This window comes from Cinclus cinclus, chromosome 7 (assembly GCF_963662255.1).
Source record: "Cinclus cinclus chromosome 7, bCinCin1.1, whole genome shotgun sequence".
In the NCBI taxonomy this organism is placed as follows: Eukaryota; Metazoa; Chordata; class Aves; order Passeriformes; family Cinclidae; genus Cinclus; species Cinclus cinclus.
Genome location: NC_085052.1, coordinates 5,461,927 through 5,482,329, shown reverse-complemented (window position 1 = coordinate 5,482,329; position 20,403 = coordinate 5,461,927). Strand labels below are relative to the sequence as shown.

The 20,403-nt window shown below is 43.0% G+C and overlaps 1 protein-coding gene across 1 annotated transcript in view; it reads left to right on the top strand.

Annotated features, from left to right (window-relative positions):
* The window catches only part of GRK5 (G protein-coupled receptor kinase 5), a 146,822-nt gene that overhangs the window by 53,597 nt on the left and 72,822 nt on the right, over positions 1-20,403 (top strand). The window contains exon 2 of the mRNA XM_062496049.1: positions 8,212-8,298. Coding sequence (XP_062352033.1) covers positions 8,212-8,298 — 87 coding nt within the window. The remainder of the gene's footprint in view (positions 1-8,211; positions 8,299-20,403) is intronic.

Below are 20,403 nucleotides of genomic sequence, written 5' to 3'. Positions count from 1 at the left end.
TTACAAAAATTCTTTTCTTTAGTGTTGTTGGTAAATTTATTTAGGTGAGGGTAAAAGAAGCAGAATAGAACATAATTCTTAGAGCCTGGCTACAGACTGCTGATATGAACACTTGAATTCTCACCTCCCCTCCAGCTGGATCTCCTGCCCACAGTTCAGAAATACTCCTTGTAAGACTCAAATGTCAGGAGCACAGAGGCTAAGTTATTTTTTTTTTAGATACTGCAGAACTATTTGCAGGAATAAAAGCCCACACAGCTCTTTGAGAGGGACAGACAGAGCCCACATAGTTTCCTGCTCAGGGCTGGGTTTTTTGCGTGTTCTCCCTCTGGAACAGGTATGATATTTTTCAGGAGATCTGAGCCCCATGTATTTGCCTATACCAGGGCCAGGTTTCCTTGAAGTCCTCCTGCCTTGCCTCGTGTTGCACATTGTGCTGTTGTGTTGCTAAACATCAGAACTGCACAATATGGATCATCAAATCAGCAGAGCTTCTTAGGTTTCTAGTCACTTATCTCAGTGTATAACTAGGATCCAGGAGTCCCTGTAAGTTGTTTTGGGTTTAGGGGCCATCCCTGAGAACATTTGGGCTGTTTGAGGAGCACAGCTTTATCCTGGGCAGTCTGCATGGGCTATACATGGACTGTATGTGGGTGATGAGTTCACAGACTCATAGAATATCCTGAATTACTAGGAACCCACAAAGATCATCATCCTAAACATGCACAGGACCACCCCAAGCTGCATTTGCAGGTTTGGGTTTGGAGGCATCTGTTGGTAGCTTGCATGCGTGCTGCTAAACAGGGTAATAAATATATAGAACAGGTCATAAGTTTAAAAGCCATTGCTTAAAGAGGAGTTCCTTCCTGGAAAGATGTTATCAAGCCCTATTCAAGCAGGATTTCTGGAGCAGGGATTTGCATTCTTCCTTTGGAAGAATGGGACGCAGGTTTCTTACAGTCAGTGTAACTCACAGCTGTGCAAATTAACTCAAGGGAATTGGTAAGAAATGTGGGAATTTAGAGTCACTCAAACATTCAGCTATGGGGAGACCACGTTCCTTGTTTAATTCTTGTGTACTTCAAAGCATGTGACAGTTGAGAACATTTCTGACAAAAGAATCTTCCTTTCGGAGAAGGAAGTTTTGTCAAAAATTAAAGGGTTTGCAGGAAAGTGTCTGCTTAAAAGAAAAGATGATTTGCTTTTTCTACCTTCTTATTGACAATATAGAAACATCTATTTAACAAAGTAAAGAATGTCAATTTAACATAACCATTTTGTTCCAGTGATATCTTAGTACTCTATTTGATATGTTCTATGATAATGTTTTGACGTTAGAGAACTGAGATGACTCAAATGTTATCATAGAGAAATGGTTTAATGTCTTTACATCAGAATTTTGTCGAACTTTGAAATACGGTCTCAGCTCAGTTTGGAGGGAAGGGGATTTAATATTTTCAACAGGGTGTTTACCTTGAATCTCAAAAGCTCTGTTCTAAAGAATGGTTTTCCATAGCAATCATTGATATGGAGGTGTTAAATTTATTTTCTGTTATCCACACTATTGATGGAGAAAACCTCTCAATAGTCCCCAGAAAGCCCCCCAGATACTTTGAATCAGCCAGTACATGGTAGTGCATTCTAAGCCCAACAAAAATGCCTGGCTTTGTGCCAGCAGCTTTGTTTTACTTTGAGGTCAAGAATAGGAAATTGAAATTTTGGGTTCTTCTTAATTTTTCTGTATTAGACTATAGCTGGCTTTATTTTTGTAAGATTTACTGTTTGCTTGTTTTTTAATGGATTGTAAATCTTCCACAGACTTTATATCTTTTGGATTATTTTTGTTTGTGGCATAAAAGCCAACAATCTCTTTTTGTTCATGTATCAGCTGCAGATAAACACAATGCAGTTAAATACAAGGCATAAAAGAGAGAGAGACCATAACAGACAAGCTATAGGTGTTTATGTTGCGGGAAATTAACCTTCATTCAGGGAAATTTGTGACCAAGCAACTCTCTGTTAGCATAGCAGTGAAATGTAAACCCAATATATGTGAACTGACCCACAAAAACCAAAGAAAACCGGTTCAAATAGTCTCAAAGATGCATTTAAAATATCCAGTGGCAGATGTAGGCAGAGTTGTGCGGAGAATGCCACAAACTGGGATGCCTACTTAAGACTAATAGAAGAAATTAAAGGCCTGATTTTTAGATTTGAGTCCTTTCAATGTGCTCTGACCAGGCATGAAGGTAGCTTGTGTAAAGACTCCTTTATATTCCTAGGGTAGTAACAAAATGGCCTTGACATATGATAGTTAAGCCCTGAGGATCAGTCTTCAAAGACTAATCCCTTAGCTTTCTCTGTCCCTTCAGGGCAGTGAGTGTTACTAAAGCATATTATTAACATTATTATTAACATTAAAAAATGTGTTGTTGAAGTCATGTTTCAGCCACTTATCAGTATTTGCAGTATTACGTGACCTCTTCTTTATATCATAGGTAGATATTCCTGCATTGTTTATCAACACTGACTTCTGTAAGTCAAGGTTAATAGTAATTTAGCTGCCAGTTGTGTACAAAATATTTTGCCCTCTGGTCCTCTGGTAACCAGACTGCAAAGCCAGCCTGACTCTGCTTGTGCTTTTGCTTGTGAAATTCCCATCAATGTGGTGGCTTAAACATGACACACTTCTGCTCTTCATTCCCAAAAAAAAGCAGTGAGGTGTTTTACACAGTTGTTGTCAGGCTTAGGCATTTGTAGCAGCATTTTGAGCAGATGTGCAGTGGCAGCAGGGGAGGTGGGCACAAAACCCTTATCATGGTCTGTGGCTCTTGGGAGCCGCGCTCCTCAAAAACGGCTGCGGGAGATAAAGGCAGATTAGCGTCGATACGAGGAGCTGTGCAACATGATTCTCCTCGGAGGGCTTGCAGTGGACTTTTTTTTGTATCTGATAAAAGAGAGCCTCTAGAGACTGGTTTGCAGAGGCACTGCACCCCAGTGCGTGGTGGACACCCACCTGCTTTTGGATGTCCAGCCCTCATACTCTTGGTGTTTTCCTTGGGCTGATGGGAGGGGATTCATAAAGAGGTTCCTAACAGACTTGTAAATGCTTGTTTTAAGCACAAGTTAATCAGGAGTATCATCTAAGATATTTTCAGAATAAAACAAGGTTCCTGGGGTTTTTTTTTCTTCTTTCCCACAGGAGAGAGGCAGGATGAAGGGCAGAGGGCAGGCAGTCTTTCATTCTTTAAAAACAAGCCAGTTTTATTTGCTAGTACAGCTGAGTGTAGGTGGAACTAATATGAAAGAAGAATAGTGAACCTGGAAGAACTTCCACATGAAACAGGTCTAATAAGGGTAAAACTGTTTGCCTTAGCGGCTGGATGCATTAGACATGAAAAATTCCTAGGGGAAAATGATGTGCTGGTAAGTTTTATTCATGCTGTCTCATTAAGATGAGGGGCTCTAGGAAAACAAGATTAAAATTAGTATTCTTTTCCTTCACAAATACACAGTTAATCTCTGGTATTCACACCCACATGAGACATGAGGGCATTCAACAGTGCAGGGCGTTTACCAGGATCATAAGAACAGCCTTATTCTAAGTAGCACAGATGGTAAAAAAGGAGAAGGAATTGCTTGGAAGCCATACACCTTCCTGTTTTGTTAGCCATATCTAACCAACAGAATATGGAACAAAATTAATGTTTTTCAAATACTTCAGAAACAGCTTTCCAAGATCTTCCTCTGAAGCTGCCTGCAGTCTAGCCTGTACTGGCTAGACCTTAATCTAATATGGCAATTCCATATACAACACATGGCTTCAAACACCTCCATGGCACAGAGCAGAGAAAAGGTGGCAGAGGAAGAAGAGAAGAATTGTAAACATCTTGTGAGTGGAAACAGTACACTGACCATGGCTTTTTAGACATTCAATGTTTTTGGAGTTTGTTTCACTGCTTTCACTGTGCAATCAGGGTCTTGCATTCTGAGGTTATAGAGCTCTCTACTGTTGTTGGGAAGGCTTTGGGTGACAACCCAGGTACTGTTGTGAAGTGGAAGATAGAAGCTGTAGTTATCCTGCAGTGATCTGTGGATTAACTAGATTGCAGTTAATACAGTTGGATGAAATATTTGGCTGTTTTGGATTAGCCAGGCCTGGCAGCACGTGATGTGCTGCTGTCTTATCAACTTGGGCAAGAGCAGAGCAGCAGTAGGAAGCCAGATTATCCATCCTTAAAATCCACCTTGAATGGTGGCGTGAGGCACAAATGAAATATGCTATGGGCATGATGCTGGAATAAATTCATCCAACAATGTGTTTTACTTGGTATTGTGAATAATCTTCAATCAACTGAGCAGGAGCATGGCTTGATGCTGTCTTTAGCAGAATTAACAGGCTCAAAGCCTTTGCTTCTTCAGCTTCATCTGCACCTCCATCCTCTGCCTCTGATTTCTCATTTAATTTTGGACAAGCCACTTAATATCTCACTGGCTTAATAATGTACTGGTGTTTTTCCTGTCTCTTCTTGATGTTAGGCGAGTAAGTATATAGTGAATAATGGAGGGGAAGAAATGGTAGGCACTTTAGGCTAAGGGTAGCTCCTGCTGGCAGATGTTTTACACGTGTGCCTCTGGTTACGTCTCTCTCCTCGCAGGCAGAGATCAGAGCTAGACTTGCCATGCAGCATCACAAGATGATGTGAAAAATGCCATGTATTTTTCAGTAGGTAAGATGTAGAGCAAATGCTTTTGTTTTCTGCAGGACTGGTTGACATGTCAGACAATTAGCTTCAGCCCTCAGTTTGCAAATGCTGAGTGGTTGAGTGCAGGCAAGGAAGCGGGGCTGAGCTTTCCTGCTTTTTTGCAGGCAGCTCACCTTTTGTCGTCAGCAGCAAAGCAAAATTTTAAAGCAGTCTGACCCTCCAACACCACGTGATGGAACTTATATTGAAAACATTTACATCTAAAACATGGCACGTCTGTCAAGTCCTGCTCTGAGAAGCTGCCTTGAAGAATGCAAATCCTCCTGTATGGAGCAGACAGTGCAAAGGCAGCAATCAAAGCAACGTGTGAGAAGCTTCCCTCTGCAACCTGCACCATGACCTATTCAGAGAAACCTCCCCTTTTAGCTTTTAGCTCTGCTAGACAATTTACTGTGTCTCAGCTGTCTCACTGCATAATGTCCTTCAACCCCCCCCAGAATTAACGTTTGGAGCCAGCAAACACTGCTGGCTCCACAAGAAAAGCTGAGAGCGGAAAGGTCAGGTCGATTAAAGCACTTGATCAGAATCTTTAACATAAAGACGTCACAAGCAAAGCAGTAACGCTACTTCACGCTCAGCTAAGAGCAAATGATTCATCAGGCAAGGCTGCTTATTTTTGGAGGGTAGCCACAAAAGAGAAGAGAACACGCTGGCTGTATCGATCACGGTTTTAACGGGGGACCGCAGAGCCCTTCTCTAGTTTTGATGGAAACTTAATGTCAGAAATACATCATACAATGTAAATACATCAATATGTATTTTACACTGAATGGATTTTAAAAATGTTCTGGCCCAGCTTAGAAGAAACATATCACCTCTGCGCAAATCTCAGAGCTGTCATTTAGAGCAAAGGGCTGTTTTGTAATATTCTGTGTTGCTTGATGCTGCTAAAGAATGCAGCCTTTTTGGGAGGACTTCTGTAAAGGTGGCTGGAGAAGCAGGTGTGCTCTGGAATCTCTAGTGCTTCAGTGGGTGAAAACGTACCAGTGTTGAGCAGGATGGTTTCACCTGGCTGACCCCCACTGCCTCCTGTGTCCAGAATTGTTTGGAAATACTGCTGGAGCAGGCATTGCTGCCCAGGCAGCTGCACATCCCTTGAGCAGAGAGCTCCTGCTTGCCCCAAGCACCATCTCTGTCTGACTCTTGGTAAGGGCAGAGGTGCTGCAGTGGCAGCAGCCAGAAATGAGGGTATCAGGAAAAGGTTTTCCTCCCAGAGGGTGGCTGAGCACTGGAACAGGCTTCCCCAGGGAAGGGCTCACAGCACCAAACCCGTCTGAGTTCAAAAAACATTTGGACAGCAATCTCAGGCACAGGCGTGTTTCTTGGGGTGTCCTGTGCAGGGCCAGGAGTTGGACTTGATGTTCTTGATAGGTCCTTTCCAACTCGGTATATTGTAGGATTATGTGATTCTAAGATAAATGAGTGTGAGGAAAAACACAAAGAGAGGAAAAGTTCAGGGAAGAATGGTTCAGAGAAGGAAATGCAGCCATAGAGAACGATTGGAAGAGAGAAGGAAGAAGGAATTCTTGGTGGAAGGATCTTTTTCCCAGAGGAATATGTGAAGGGAGGGTGCAGGGAGAAAAGGTAAGTACAGTTTGATGAGGCACAAGAGCAGGAGCACAAAGGAAAACGCCCCTGGAAGAGAAGGAAAAGAGGAGCAAGTGGAGGTGGCAGCCTGGCTGTGCAGGATTGCAGCAGTGGGCTTCTGGGGACATGAAAACCAGTCAAGACCCTCAGGGTTGCTAAATCCAACCCCTGTAACCACTGGCAGCCAGAGCAGAGCCATGTGTGAACAGATGTGCTCCAGAAGTTGGTAACAGAGGATCACAGTGCTCACCCCAGCCCACAAAATGCTTAGCAGCCCTTTGTAGTTCACCTAAAGCCCTCAGCATGCAAGACCAAGAGAGCAGGACAAGCTCTCTGATGCTGTGGGCAGAGGGATGGGGAAGGAAATGACTTCAGCAGCAGTGGTTGGGATGCACTGAAGGAAGGGGTTGAGGCAGAATTCATGACATTCAATACATTACAGACCCAAGGGCTATGTCTATGTTGCTAACACTGTGTGGTGAGGAGACAGTCACAGCTCTCTGTGCTTGCTGCAGTCTAATTCCTGGAAAGGATAGCAGTGCTGTGCTCCTGAAAGCCCAGACAAACTGGTTCCTGTATGACCAGTGCAGATACCTGAGCTCTACATTTCATACTTAGAAACACAATCAGTTCTTGTCAATAAGGAGTTTGAAATAATTCAAGGCAGAGTCTATGATGGCAGAACCATTTGCCATCAAAGCAAAGGAATAAAATGTGAGATGCAAAAGAAGCTCTCCTGTGCCAAAGGTGATATTGTGTGATCAGAAATGCCCCACAGAGAGCAATACTTGTAATTTTTTTCCGAGTCTCCTGTTTTCTCTCTGGTGGTCTGCTGTCTTTTGAGTCAGTGCTCTCCTAATTTAGCCTGCAATGTCATGCAGGACCCAACACACTCTCAATCTGCAATTGTGACTCTACCAACCCCTCTATAGAATTAACTCAGCTCTGAATTAGTCATTCAGCATGCCAGTGCATGTAAAATAGACTCAGGCAAATCAGATTTTGTGCAGAGACTGAAATGCAGTAAATACAGTGACTTGGAGAATCCCAATCTGCATCTGGGCTTTCATGTCCAGAGAGATACTTCTCCTCCATTGGCTGCACAGCCTCTCCAAGCAGAACAGAAAGAAGAACCAATAAGTGATTTTTTCCTGATGAAGCTATTAATTTTCTCCTACAGTTCTCCTCTGGAAGCAGCAGTGACCAGAGTGTGTAACAGCAGCAGTGGTGTCACATTGGCAGGATGTGTAATGTGAGGGTGGGAGGGGATGGCAGGAATTGAATTTTGATCTTCAGTTTTCAGTGCTTTTTTGGGATAGAATCAGGGCTTGTGCCAAAACCAGAAGGGGAATATCTGTGTTGTAAAGGTGTGAACTGTAATTTTCCAGGATTGTTTGACTGTGTGAAGTGGCTCTTGGTTAGGGAAGGGGAGATGCTGGAGGTAGCACTGTCATCTCAACTGGACCTGGTGGGCAACAAACCTGGACTCCCAACTTTTAGTGAGCTGACCTTCTGCCAGGTGCCACCTCCTTGGTCTATTTTAAGTTCAAACAAATTGAGGTTTGATCTGTATCATGAAATCATAGAATGATTTGGCTTAGAAGGGACCTTAAAGGTCATCTAGTTGCACCCTCCTGCCATGGGCAGGGATATCTTTTGCTAGACCAGATTGCTCAGAGCCCCCATTCAACCTTTCCTTGAACACTTCCAGGGATCTGCTTGTACATCAACCCACAATGTCTCAGCTTTAATTATTAATGGTACCCATAAGAACTGTGACTGGGCAGATAAACTCTAGGTGGAACTATTCCCCCAAAGCAATCTAATCCTGATATTTCTCTCTCTGCAGGGGGTGGAGGGAAACGCAAAGGCAAAAGCAAAAAGTGGAAGGAAATCCTGAAATTCCCTCACATTAGCCAGTGTGAAGATCTCCGAAGAACAATAGGTAAGAGCTTTTCCCTTCTTTAGAAGTGCTGCTTAAATAAAACATTCCGTCAGAACTGGCTCATTAGAAAGGCATTAAAGGTACTCATCATTACAGGAAATCAGTTTACAGGTGGGCATGCAGTGCACGTTTCCCTCCCATGGTGCTGCCATGCAAACTCAGCGTTTTCTGTTCCTAAAAGATGTTATAGACCAGGCAGGAGAGATTGGAATGATGCACTTGCAGGACAGGGCATGGGGCTGACAGCATCCAGACCCTTGGTTTTCCATACACAGTTTCCAGGACCCAAAGGGATTTTACAGCTGGACAATACCTGGCATGTGAGACAGAGGCTTTCACACTGTCCCTACTAGTGTGGCTGTAAAAACGCTTTCAGAAAGGAATCCCCTCATCACATCCTGCATTCCCTTCTAATAATTATCTCCTTATCTGGGAGGAAATGAGACCTGCTGGCTGTAGTTGAAGGTTAGTATTAATTATAGTGTGGATATGATGTTTGAAGCAGCAGCCACTGCTGCTGCCAGGCAGGTTTGCTCAGCAGCACCATCCCCTATTCACAGCCACAATACAGCTTTATGGAGGATTTTTACAGGACATATAAAAAAAAAATTAAATTAATTTATTTTATTCATGTGGGCCAAATGCTGCAGATTTGGCAAGGAGCTTGCAGTGGTCATTTTCAGAGCACTGCATTTCTCCTGCTCATACATGCCAAATTTCAGAATTCTTTTGACTGCTGCCTTGGCAGACAAGGATAGTAGGTATCTCCTTCTGCATTCTCCCCTGGAAAACCCAGGATTGCTGGTCTTACACAAGATGTTAACTTCAGCATTTGAGGCTCCTTTTCTTCCTTACACATAAAATCCAGCCACTGGCAAGGAATGAATGAAAGGCAAGAATCTGTAACAACTGAGATAACGGGCAGCATAATTTGTCTAACTTGGGTGAGCTCCTGGGGTCTGAGTGACAGTGCCCTGCCACTATTTGCATTAAAAATCCACAGCGTGTTTGTGCAGAGAAAATATGTGGAATGTTTGGAAAACTCGTTTCATGGTCTCCTTCAGTAAAGTTTTCTTGCTTCACCTTCTGTTGTAGAGCTAAAAAAAGGTAAAGAGAAGAGGGGAGGCAGTAGAATAGAGTGTAAGTTTTCCTCAGTTGACAAACATATAAAGCCCAACCAATTTCTAAAGGTACAGAACCTACTAGAAGCAAATCTGACTTATATATTGTAATTTGTAAAGGGGATTCTCCCCACTGTTCTGTCAGTCTTGGTTTCCAAAGGGGAAAATGACTCCAGATAAAATGTTCTCTCTTTACCAAGATGTACTATCCTAAAATGAGTAGTCTTAAAAAATTAAGTCTGCCCAATTATTTCTGGTTTTGAATTGAAGTTTCTGGATTTTGTGTGTATGTGTGTCAGCTTCACCCTAATGTAATTTGTTTTGCATTTTTTTGGTGAATGATTTGGTGATGTAACCAGACAAGAGCCATTGTGGGATGTCTGGGTGGATTTGGTTTCAGTCACTGCAGTAAATACCTGATAGCCTGGAATTTTAGCAACTGCCTTTTCCACAGTGGGAAATAAGGTCCAAATCTTGGTTCTGTAACTCTGATTTTTGTTGAGTTGAGCTGGATGTGATTACACAAGGAATAAGGCACTGCTCAGCCTGAATAATGTTCTCTGTCCTTGCTGGCTCTACCATTTTCAGTAAATCTCTGAAGTTGAAACATCCCAGACAAACAGTTGTCCAGACTCCTCATGCAGGACACATCTTGGGTGGATGGGTCTGTAGCATTAAGTTATTTCCATGTGTGTGCTCAGGATGGATCAACTGCAGATCCCTTCCACTGGGCTCAGTGTTTCCTGGACACCCAGAAACAAGCACTGGTCACTGCAGTCTGGCCTTAAATGACTTATTTTCCTGCCTCTGCTGAGGAAGAACAATTTCCCTGGCTAGAACCCTTCTTCGGTTGTTATTTTCTGCAAGTTCTTTAAAAGGATCTCAGGATTTCAGACTAGTGTCCCCACAGGTACAGGGAATGCACTGAAACATCTTTGCTGGCCCTCCAGCTGCTCTGGGACTGGCAGGGGATTCAATGTCTTGGGGTGTTTGCACATCAGCCCCTACCCAAACAACTTCTTAACCTTCTAGTCAGTGCTAATAATGAAATAGAGAGCCCAGAAAGGCTTTTCTCCTCCAAGGCCAGGTTGGATAAGGCTTTTAGTGGAATGTCTTTGAGGGGGATTAGAACTAGATGATCTTTCCAACCTTTCAACCCAAACCATGGTTCTAAACTTTATACAAGGAAAAGGATGCAGACTAATTCAATTTGTTTACAGATCAGCACAAATACAAGCAGGTTCTGCTCATCACATTCCTCTTTGCTGCCTGTCCTCCTCCCAGCATTTTTGTCAGAGTCTTGCCACTTAGGTTAAAAAAAAAATCATGAGTCTTAGAGGGTTGGATGAACTGGAGCACTAGGCTGTTGAGGTTTTGTTGTATTCCTCTTTTCTGGAAGCTTCCCAAGAGCCTCTGGGAAAAGGCTGAGGCAGGAATGGGATGGACTTTTTGATTTAGAGCAGTCGTGGACTGCACAGCTTAGTTTAATGCAGCCATAAGCAATAGATGGAAAATGCTGCTGTTGAAATTGTGGCAGTACAGCCTTACATGTGTGTGTAGATGCCCACATTTTGGTGTAAAAACGTGTGTGCTTTTGCACCCCGCTAAGATGTACTGAAAAGAGTCTGTGTCTTTAAAAAAATAGTGTAGTGTGAAAAGAAATCTGTGAAAAACAGGAAGGCTGAAATAAACCAAGGGTCTGCGACCTGTGTTGACACAATTATGAGTCAGTTCATACCTTTTGGTTACCTCTGTGTTTACAGGAGACTCTGTGTTTGACTATCCATCATCTGGTGTCTCACTGAAAGACTTGCTTAGTAAAGCCCTTTTTTTCCCCTCCTTCTTGTGCACAGAAATAAAAATCAAAACACCCGAGAGAAACACTGCTTTTTGATAAATAAACAAACACTGGAAACATCTTTATTAAAAGTACCATTTAGCCAAGGAGCTATTTTTTTGGACTGGACTTAAAAGCAACTTCTTTTCTCCTTTCTTTTTTGTCCAAAGTACGCAACACCTTTTGCAGGGAAATTCAGTGGCCTTCATTGTGTGCTAATTAAATAAGCAAGGGAAGCAGGGATGCTGCACTTTACTGGGCTCTGAGAGAGGCTTGTATACCATGAATGGCTAGTGCATGTTTCCATTTGCAGCCCTCTTCCTGGCTGTATTTAATTGTATTAAAACAGCCGGCCTTTTCCAGGTTGGAAGATTTCCATATTGGCACCAGAGGCCCAGTCAATCAATAAAAAACTGATGTTTGAGGCGTAGTTACCATGACTCATGTGGTGGATGCTGCTGTAGATGGGGTTCTGCTATCTTTAAAACTCACAGATGACAGCTTAGCAAAAGAGAGATGTTTCAAGGGAAGATTAAAAAAAGCAAGGAACAGCTTTAAAAGTTCCTGCATTTGACTCGACACAAAGAGATGCCACAAGTTAGAGATATCCACCAGTTTAAAGGCCATCAGTAAACAAAAATGTAAGAAAAAGTTGTAATTTGAAAGCCCAGAACATCTTTTTGATGATAAAAGATTCTGGGTGTCTGTAAATATTTCTGAATGACGCAGAAGGTTCTGTTGGTTAAAAGTGTGGAATTTTTATTTATTTTGCTCAGACCCATTCTGTGCTTTTTTCTTGCATAAAAAACTGCCTGGGTGAAAGAGTTGATTATTCTGATCTTTGGCAAATTTTCATTTGCAACTGTCCAAATGCTATATAATAAATCAAGACTTTTTTACCCCATAGATTGAACCTTGTGGGGAAACTGCTACAGAATGTGTCTGTTTGTTGCATACAGTCATTTGCTGCATTATTGCAGAAAACGTTTTAACTCCTTTGGTAAAGCAGTTTCTGGTTGCGCATGATGCTCAGGTGGAAGAGAACACTGAGGATTTCTCTTGTCAAATATTTTTATTCAGTGAGATTTCGCAGTCAGAAAGATCAGCCTCATTAATACTAATTTGGCCATTCTCGGTTAAAAAAAAAAAATCTTCCTTTGACATTTAACCTCTTACATGGTGTTTGCATCCCATGTACCTGGAGTAAAAGTAGCTTGGGCTTCCAATTCTGGCACATTCTTTTCAGTGTTGTTAAAAATACACTTCTGTGTGAGAAACACTTTGTAGAGCTGGTGAACAGAGTAAGTGGGACAAAATTGAAGTCACAGAGTTCACATGCTCTCTTGGGCATTGTACTTTTTCAGACATGATCAAGACCCTCACCTACATTATTTTTTTTCAGCCTGGAGGCACAATTGGAGGTGCATGCTCTGCAATGGCATTCAGATACTTCGAGTATTTGTGGAGCTTCCTAGAAATGCTTTGCAGGCTGCACTGAGCTCCATCCTGTGGCAGAAAGCCTCCTGCTGTACCCCTGTTGTTCAAAGGCAGCTTGGACCTCCCTGCTCTGCTGCACAGTGCTGGCACAACTTGCATGAATTCCCACCAGCCATTCTTGGGTTTCTTGACTCCAGAGGTTTTTCCAGCACTGCAGAGAGAAACTCATGGGTGAGGGGTCTTGCAAAAGCAAGGTGTGAGTTTCCAGGCTTGCTCAGGAGGGAAGCTGCCCCTGAGAGACTGAGGGACATCATGGCTTGTCAGAATCCATTGTGGGGCAACTGTGTGGCACCCTGCCCCTCCTCCCTGGAAGGGCATCACCCCTGGGGCTGTATCCCCTCAGGAGATGGAGATGGAGGCAAGGAAATACACTCCATGTGCAGATCCCAGAGCCTGAGGCCACTTGGTGGTGTCACTTATAAAGCTCAGGCATTGGAACTGGGAAAGAGAAGGCACCAAAGCCTGGTCTGATCAAAAACACAAAGAAGCAGCCAAATTTCTCTCCACCAAATTCTTCACCTCTCATGTTTACAGTGATTAAAAAGTGTGGTTAGGAAATGTAATCCTGAAGCCAACAAATAGATCAAAGGAAGGAATTGCAGCTTGCCTTCCACTGTAAATAACCGAGCTCAGCTGGTTATAACTTCTGTGATTGTCTAGTAGTATTGGTCTGAATCCTACACCTAAGGCTGATCTCATGTTTTTGGCTAAAACTAGAGTTTAAGTTTTTGAGATTTTTTTTTTTTTTTTGGTAGAAAGCATTAGCTTTCATTGGAAAACAACCCCTTACATTTTTAATTGGAAAAAGTTTCCAACAAGCAGTCAAGATTCCATGGCATGAAATAACTGCAAGGGGACCCATCTCCTCATTTCTTCTGAAATGTCTAGGAATCAGGGTAGCTGAGTTGTGAAGATGCTGGTGGAGATTATGTGTGTCAGCCAGAGCTGAGTACCCAGCACAGAACTCTACACCATTTCTGGGATGACTGGGTTTTTGGAAAACCTGGGGAACTAGAACTACTGGAGCTGTCTAGTAAAAATATTTAAGTAAATAAGACAACATACTGTGTTGTTGTTATACTGTTAACTTAAATATATGTCTAGAGAAATTAATATCATTTAAGGCCCAAGCCGGTAAACATGTAGGCTCAAAAAGAATTTTTTACCACACAGACCATCCCTTTAGATTCAGTTGATGCCAGGTTGGGGTGGGTTTAGCAAATGCCCTGTATGGAACGCAGTTTTCCCACACTGGTGCCCTTAGATACCTGCAACATAAGACATATTTCAGCCACTTTCAGCAGCAGCAGAGGGTTATCTTGCTGTTGTTCTCCAGTCACCCAAGTGCCAGCCCCTCACCTGGGTGTTTGCTCACAGCCCAGGTACTCAGGGGAGGGAGTGGGGCTCTGCATCACCCCTGGGGTCACCAGGACCTTAGGGCTTGTTGTGAGTGTTCCCATGGATGCTGGAGTGGTGCCTAGCAGAAGATCTCCTGGGATGAGTTATCCTCCATGGTGGTTGTCTGCAGGGCCAGCACAGAAAGAGCAGAGAGAAGAGCCCAAGTAGGACCGAAAACAAAGTTGGAAGGACTCCTGAAAGCTGTGGATAGGGTTTATTGCTCTGGAAAAAGTTATGCAGAGATTTTGGATTACATTAATGCTGAAAAATACCTCAAACTGATTAATTTCTAAAGGAGAAAGTCCTTCCCCTTGATACTTGCCTTCCCCTCACTTTCTTTTTTCCTTTTTCTGCAGTAGGCATCACTTTACCCTCTCTTCCTTGAGCCAAAAGATCCCTGTTGCTCCTTCAAAGCACAGCTTATGCAATCTTTCCAGCACAGACCTTCCTGCAGAGTTACCCTGTAGTTTCTTGGACTTGACATGCTGTCCCATATCGTGAATACATCTAAATTAAATTAGATACTCTTCAGGGGCAAGAACTGGCCACATGATAGAAACAGTTCCAGCACATGAAATGATATGGCTGACGTCAAAACCATATTGTTTGTTTACAAACCCACAGTTGGTTCAGTTCCTTTCTTTAAAATCCTTCAGATTCAACTGTAATTCCATCATAAACATAGGTTTCTAGTGCTCAAATGTGGACAAACAGAGCAATGTTTGGTGCCCTTGCAAGATTAGCTGTATCCAGTTTATAGCTATGGGTGGAATTGAGAAGGGTTTGGTTTTGTTTTTTTTTTTCCTTGTAATTTTTTTTAATGCCATCACAGAAAGTATGTGAAAAACAAGCTGTTTTATGCATCTAGTGAGACTCAAGACTAACACTGGGAGAACAGGCTCCTTGCAGGCTGCTTGAGCTTGACAGCTTCCAGGACGGGAAGGGGACGCAGGGGAAATGAGTTGAAATGATCTCAGTCCACATTCTATTTACAGAATTTATTTCACAAGGCTTAATCCATTAAGTATTACCTTGGCAGGGGCAACCCAGAAAGAAATCAAGAAAGATGTTGCTATTCTCCATAAAGAACAGGCAGCAAATCCACATCTCCTTACCAAAAAGTGAGCCCCCACCAGTCATCCTTCAATAGAAAACCTCCTAAGGAACAAATATTGTCACTAAACTTCTGTATTTGTGTTTTGTTGCAAAGACTGTATTAGCCTTTGCAAACTGAGAAGGAAAAAAAATGCCACGACTTGCACACTTTGAATTACTTTCCAGTGTTATTACAGGGATATGCAGGGAGGGAATTAGAAGAGAATATATCCTTTCACAAGATCCATTTCATCTCTTGCTGAAAATAGAAGTAGATATTGTGAGCTGCAGGGATTTTCATTATCTCATTAGGTAATATGAGTCATTAAGTCTAATTAATACTTTTGCAGTGATTTGTAAAATGCTATAGAAGTACTCACAGGTCCTGTTATATAGTAGTAGTACTTGGTTGTTAAGGAAATTTATTTTAAAACCAATTCAGCATTTGCTTGGTATGGGGAATGAAAGGTAGGGCTGCATTTGTGGTAAAATCTTGCTCCTTATTCCTGCAGGACTCTCTTGCAGCTTTGCTCCTGGTAGTGATGGGAAGGTGGTGGCAGGACAAAGCTTGGCTGGCTCTGCTCAGCTCTGCTGGAGTCAGAGAGAAAGTTTCCCTTAAATTAAACTATGCGGGAGCCCTGTTATAATGGAAGGAGGGAACTGCAGGGAGGGAACAAGGAGAGAAAAGATCTACCAAACCTACTTCATAGGGATACTGTGAAGTGAACAGCCTGAAATCCTCACCTTTGGGGATACACTCAGGCTTTCAGGGAGGGATGGGATTAGCCAAAGTTAACGTTTCTTGAGGAAAAGAACTCATTTGGAGTAGCTGGTAGAGGAAGTGTTATTTTGACTTGGCTTCTGCTGACTACTACAGAGGCCTCTAGGATTGTGACTGGGATTTGTTTTAGGGTTTTCTGGGAACAGTCATGCACCAGGGAAAGTCTCTTAGTGGAAATATGGCCCGTTGTTGGCCTTGTGCTCATGGCTTCCAGCTTTCAAGGAAAAGAAGGGTTGAGGGTTTTTAAGATAATCCCACACCTATCATTGATTTCAAGACAGCATGGGGAAATTCAAATGTGGAATGTTACAAGCCTGATTTTTCAGTGGTTTGGCTGAGTCCCTGAAGTCGTTGAGTGATTCCATTTATTTTTCAGGTAATCACTCTGTGCTGCTTTGAAAATACTTGGAGGTGATAATTTGAAATATTTCTCTGTGCTCTGTAGGTCAGAAATCAGGGCATGGCCATGAATTCTGCTAAATGTTGCTATTAAAATAGAACCTCCACTCGGGGGGATCAAAGCAAGAGCTATGAGGCCATTTGTGAACGGAGCCCCTGGTTGTGCCAGTACTGTTATTTACTTATTAATCACATTTTAACCATGCTAAACTGATGCCAAGGAATTATAAGACAAGTAAAATGAAATGCTCTGTACTCTAAACTGCTGTCCCTTAGCTGAACTAATGGAAACAATGAGTGAAAGTCCAATTTAAGGAAAATAAACAAAATTTATAGAGCAGGGTACTATAATGCCAACTGTGAAAAAGTCCCCCAAGTTTGGGCAGGATGGTAGACTGATACTTGATTTTGTTGAAGAACCCCCTGTTGTCCTGGCATTGGTAAAGCCAGTGAAAAATGGTTCAACAAATAGTCTGAAGTCTTTTAATCCTTAAAAATATGTTATGGACCAAGACATTTAAATTACAATTCAATTTAGCATATTAAGAAAAACATGAAGGGTTTTGCCTTTCCAGAAGAACTGTTGATTTCTAAAGATGGGGAGTCTCTGTAGTATTAAATGACGTACAAAAATACAATCTTTGGAGATGGTTGCAAACTTCTTTGTACCTGCCAGATTTCACCATCCTCCAGCCCTGCACCAGATTTATATTTGCACAGTGGCACTTTGAAGGTCTGTCCACGTCACATTGATTTTCTGAGCTCTCTCTTGGATAAGTTAGGTCAGTGTTGACAGATTGGTAAAGGCTGTTCTCATGAGCAACAGGACCTGGCTCAACTACATACAAGTATTTGCAATGTTGAAACAGCTCTCTATAAGTAAGTGCTTTCAGGCTTTCATAACTCCTGGTTCAAAATATTTTTGGCATTTGTAAACATGGCTTATGGAGAAACATGGTTTTGAGCACAGGAAGAATTTGGTGTAAGTCACTTCAGAACTATTCTGACCAGTCCAAACAAACAACATTCAGCACTTGAGCACCAGGTTCGTTGCATTTGACCTTTTGGTGTGGGTATAGTTTGTTTCATGAGCAGTGACTTCAGCACACTGAGCTTCAAGAGAGGTCTAAAAAGGAAGTAGGGACACCCTCAAAGGTACAGTACTGACTCTATAATGCAAAAGAGAGAAAAAGTGGGGGGAAACTTACTGAATAACAAGGAATATTTGATTTAATGTAGCTAAGTATGACATGTTTGTGCTGATCAGCTCTCCAAAGCCAGCTGGCAGCCCTGCCACTTCAAGCAAGATCCCTTTCAGATTTCCTTTTCAGATCTCTTCAGCTGAACCTGCTAAGCCTGACCATGAGTACCTAGGTGGGAAATCTCTGGGAAAGACCTCTGTGCTGGTGACAGGGTGGGCCCCATATGGGAGGGAACAAACCTGTCCTTGGGGAGAGAACAACAGCACTCTTGGCTCCTGGAAGCCTCTGTGTGCTCAGGTCTGTGCCCGAGGAAGATGGAGAACAGAGGACAGGAGAGTGGGTGAGCTGGGGTAAAAGCTGTAGATAAACAAAGATACATCCCCTTTTTATCATCAGTGGGAGTATTCCCAATTGTTCTGCTTGTGGGAGGAGAATCCAGCATGAAAAGGGCAGCTGTTAAGCAGCCCCAGTGCTGGAAGTGGACCTCATGACTGTCCTTAGCTCCATGGAGGCTTTCTTCCTCCAAGGTAGAAACTCTTTCCTTCTAAGACTGCTTTCATCCCTGTCCAGGAGACTGTGTGTGTCCATGGGGCGCCATAACCTCATTATCTTCTATGGAAAAAAAAACCCAACCAACTTCTAAAAATATTGTCTATGTCAGTATTGTCTATGCCAGTGTGACTATGAATCAGTGGTCAGAGCTGCAAGGGAGAATTACAGCCTTTTCTCCCTGTTCTTTGCCGTGGACAGCCCCAAGTCTTATGACTGGGACTAACGATTTTTTAGAATCTACATCAAAGCCTCCTCAGGGGGCGGGGGGCTTTCTTATGAGTTAAAAATCAGCTTCTTTAGGTGAGATCTTAAGGAGTGAAAAGAAGCAATGCTAAGTTTCAAACTTAGCAGAGGAGCTGCCAACACAAAGGTCACACAAGGTTGTGGTTACTCCCACTGTGCTCTGCAAAGGGCTCTGTGCACCAGCACAGACTGGGATTACAACAGGGCCAGCACAGAGACAGGGAAGACATGGATCCACCCTGTAGCCATGTGGTTTTCACAAGTTTTCTGGCACTCACTGGCCTCTGTTCCAAATCCTAAGGAGCTCTGATGGAGACCTGCCATCCCTGTTCAAAAAAAAAAAAGGGGGGGGGGGGGGAATAGAATTTTGTTCCCAATAGCACCGTTGAACTAAGTGGAAGGTAACCATCACCCACACCCAATTCCTAGTACAGCACCTATAGACTCTGACATCTGCAGAGTGCTCTTTAGTGCTCACTGTAAATCTTAGCATAGGAAGGATATTCCTTTTTTTCCTCCTTGTTCATATGATGTGAGAAAACTTGTCCTTCTCCATCCCCAAGGATAGATTATATTTTTTCCTAAACCCCTGTGTTCATTGTTGGGGGGTGTTGGACTAGATGACCTTTAAAGATCCCTTCCAACCCAAACTATTTTATGATTCTGTGATTTTAGTCTTCTTTCTCACTCGTTGCTGGAGGCTGGTGATGCTAAACCACATCTCCCCAAAAGCCTTTATTCTTTGTGTAAATTAGCTGATAGCTTCCTTCTACTGATGCAAGTCAAAACAATGCTTTAGCTGGCAGAATTATGTGGAATTCTGCCTCATCTGTTTTTTGCCTCCCATCAACAAACTCGTATTTCCCTAACAAGTCCTCAGATCTGGCAGTTTTCCAGGGTTTCCCTTTTTGGTAGGCAGCAATAAGGAAGGGAATCTCATCTTGCTGCCAACTCACCCACTTACAGCATGCACTGGGAAGGGATCAGAAAGCCTTTCCTTTGACTGTCTCAGAGAGAGAAGGCACTGGGAGTTCAGCTGGAGGCTCTATGCCTGTGATATGTGGGTCATCAAGACAAATTAGAGAGCAAACACACCCCTTTGCTTTTCTTCCTGCCTTTTTTACCCTTCATTTAAGCACATTTAGGTCCTGGTGACATAGACAGCCCTTGAAAGGGAGACATTGTGTGTATGGTGCATCTCCCAGGCAGGTGCAGTCTGCCTTCCCTGTCTGTGCTGTGGTGCAGGGTGGAGGTACAATGGCAAGAGAAGGAACATTCCAGTGACCATGATTGCTGGCCCTTGGCCGGCTCTGCCAGCCTGGGTGCCAGCTGTGGTGCTGGGTTTTGCATAACTGGGTTTGATACCAGGCTAGCTTGCCAACTGGCAGCATGAGCTGGGTGACTTTCAACTCCACAAATGCCATGCCAGCATCTGTCTCTCATCCTACAGCATTTTAAATAATGCATATTTCCAGCTGTCTTCCCCATCCTTCCCAATTCCAGAGCGCAGTTTGCTGGTTTCACGCGTTGCTCTGGGATGCATTTCCAGGCTCTGCAGTTGGCATGCAAGGCAAAGCTGATCAGGGGGCTGCAGGATTTGATGTGAACTGTCCATGCCCTCATTCTCCAGCACGGATCAGAAGGAATCCTCAGCTGTGAGGAGCCCTACAGCCTGTGGAATGTGTTAATTAAACAAGAATCTTGGAAGAGGTAAAGTGGTAGAGGTCCTCTGCTGATAATTTGGCAGCTCCCTAAAACAGTATTCATGGCTTCAAGTCTCTCAGGGAGAAAAGAAAAACCCCACGATATAAAAGGTTTTTTAAAGCCCTGCTTTCCAGTAGGAATGTATTTGAAGAACGCAGTGAAGGCTGTGGAATCATGCTGCTCCCAAGCAGAGGAAAGATTGAATTCCAATGCTTTGTTTGGGGTAAATTGCTGACCTTTGTCTTCAGCATTAAAGCCATCTGAAGAAAACCATTC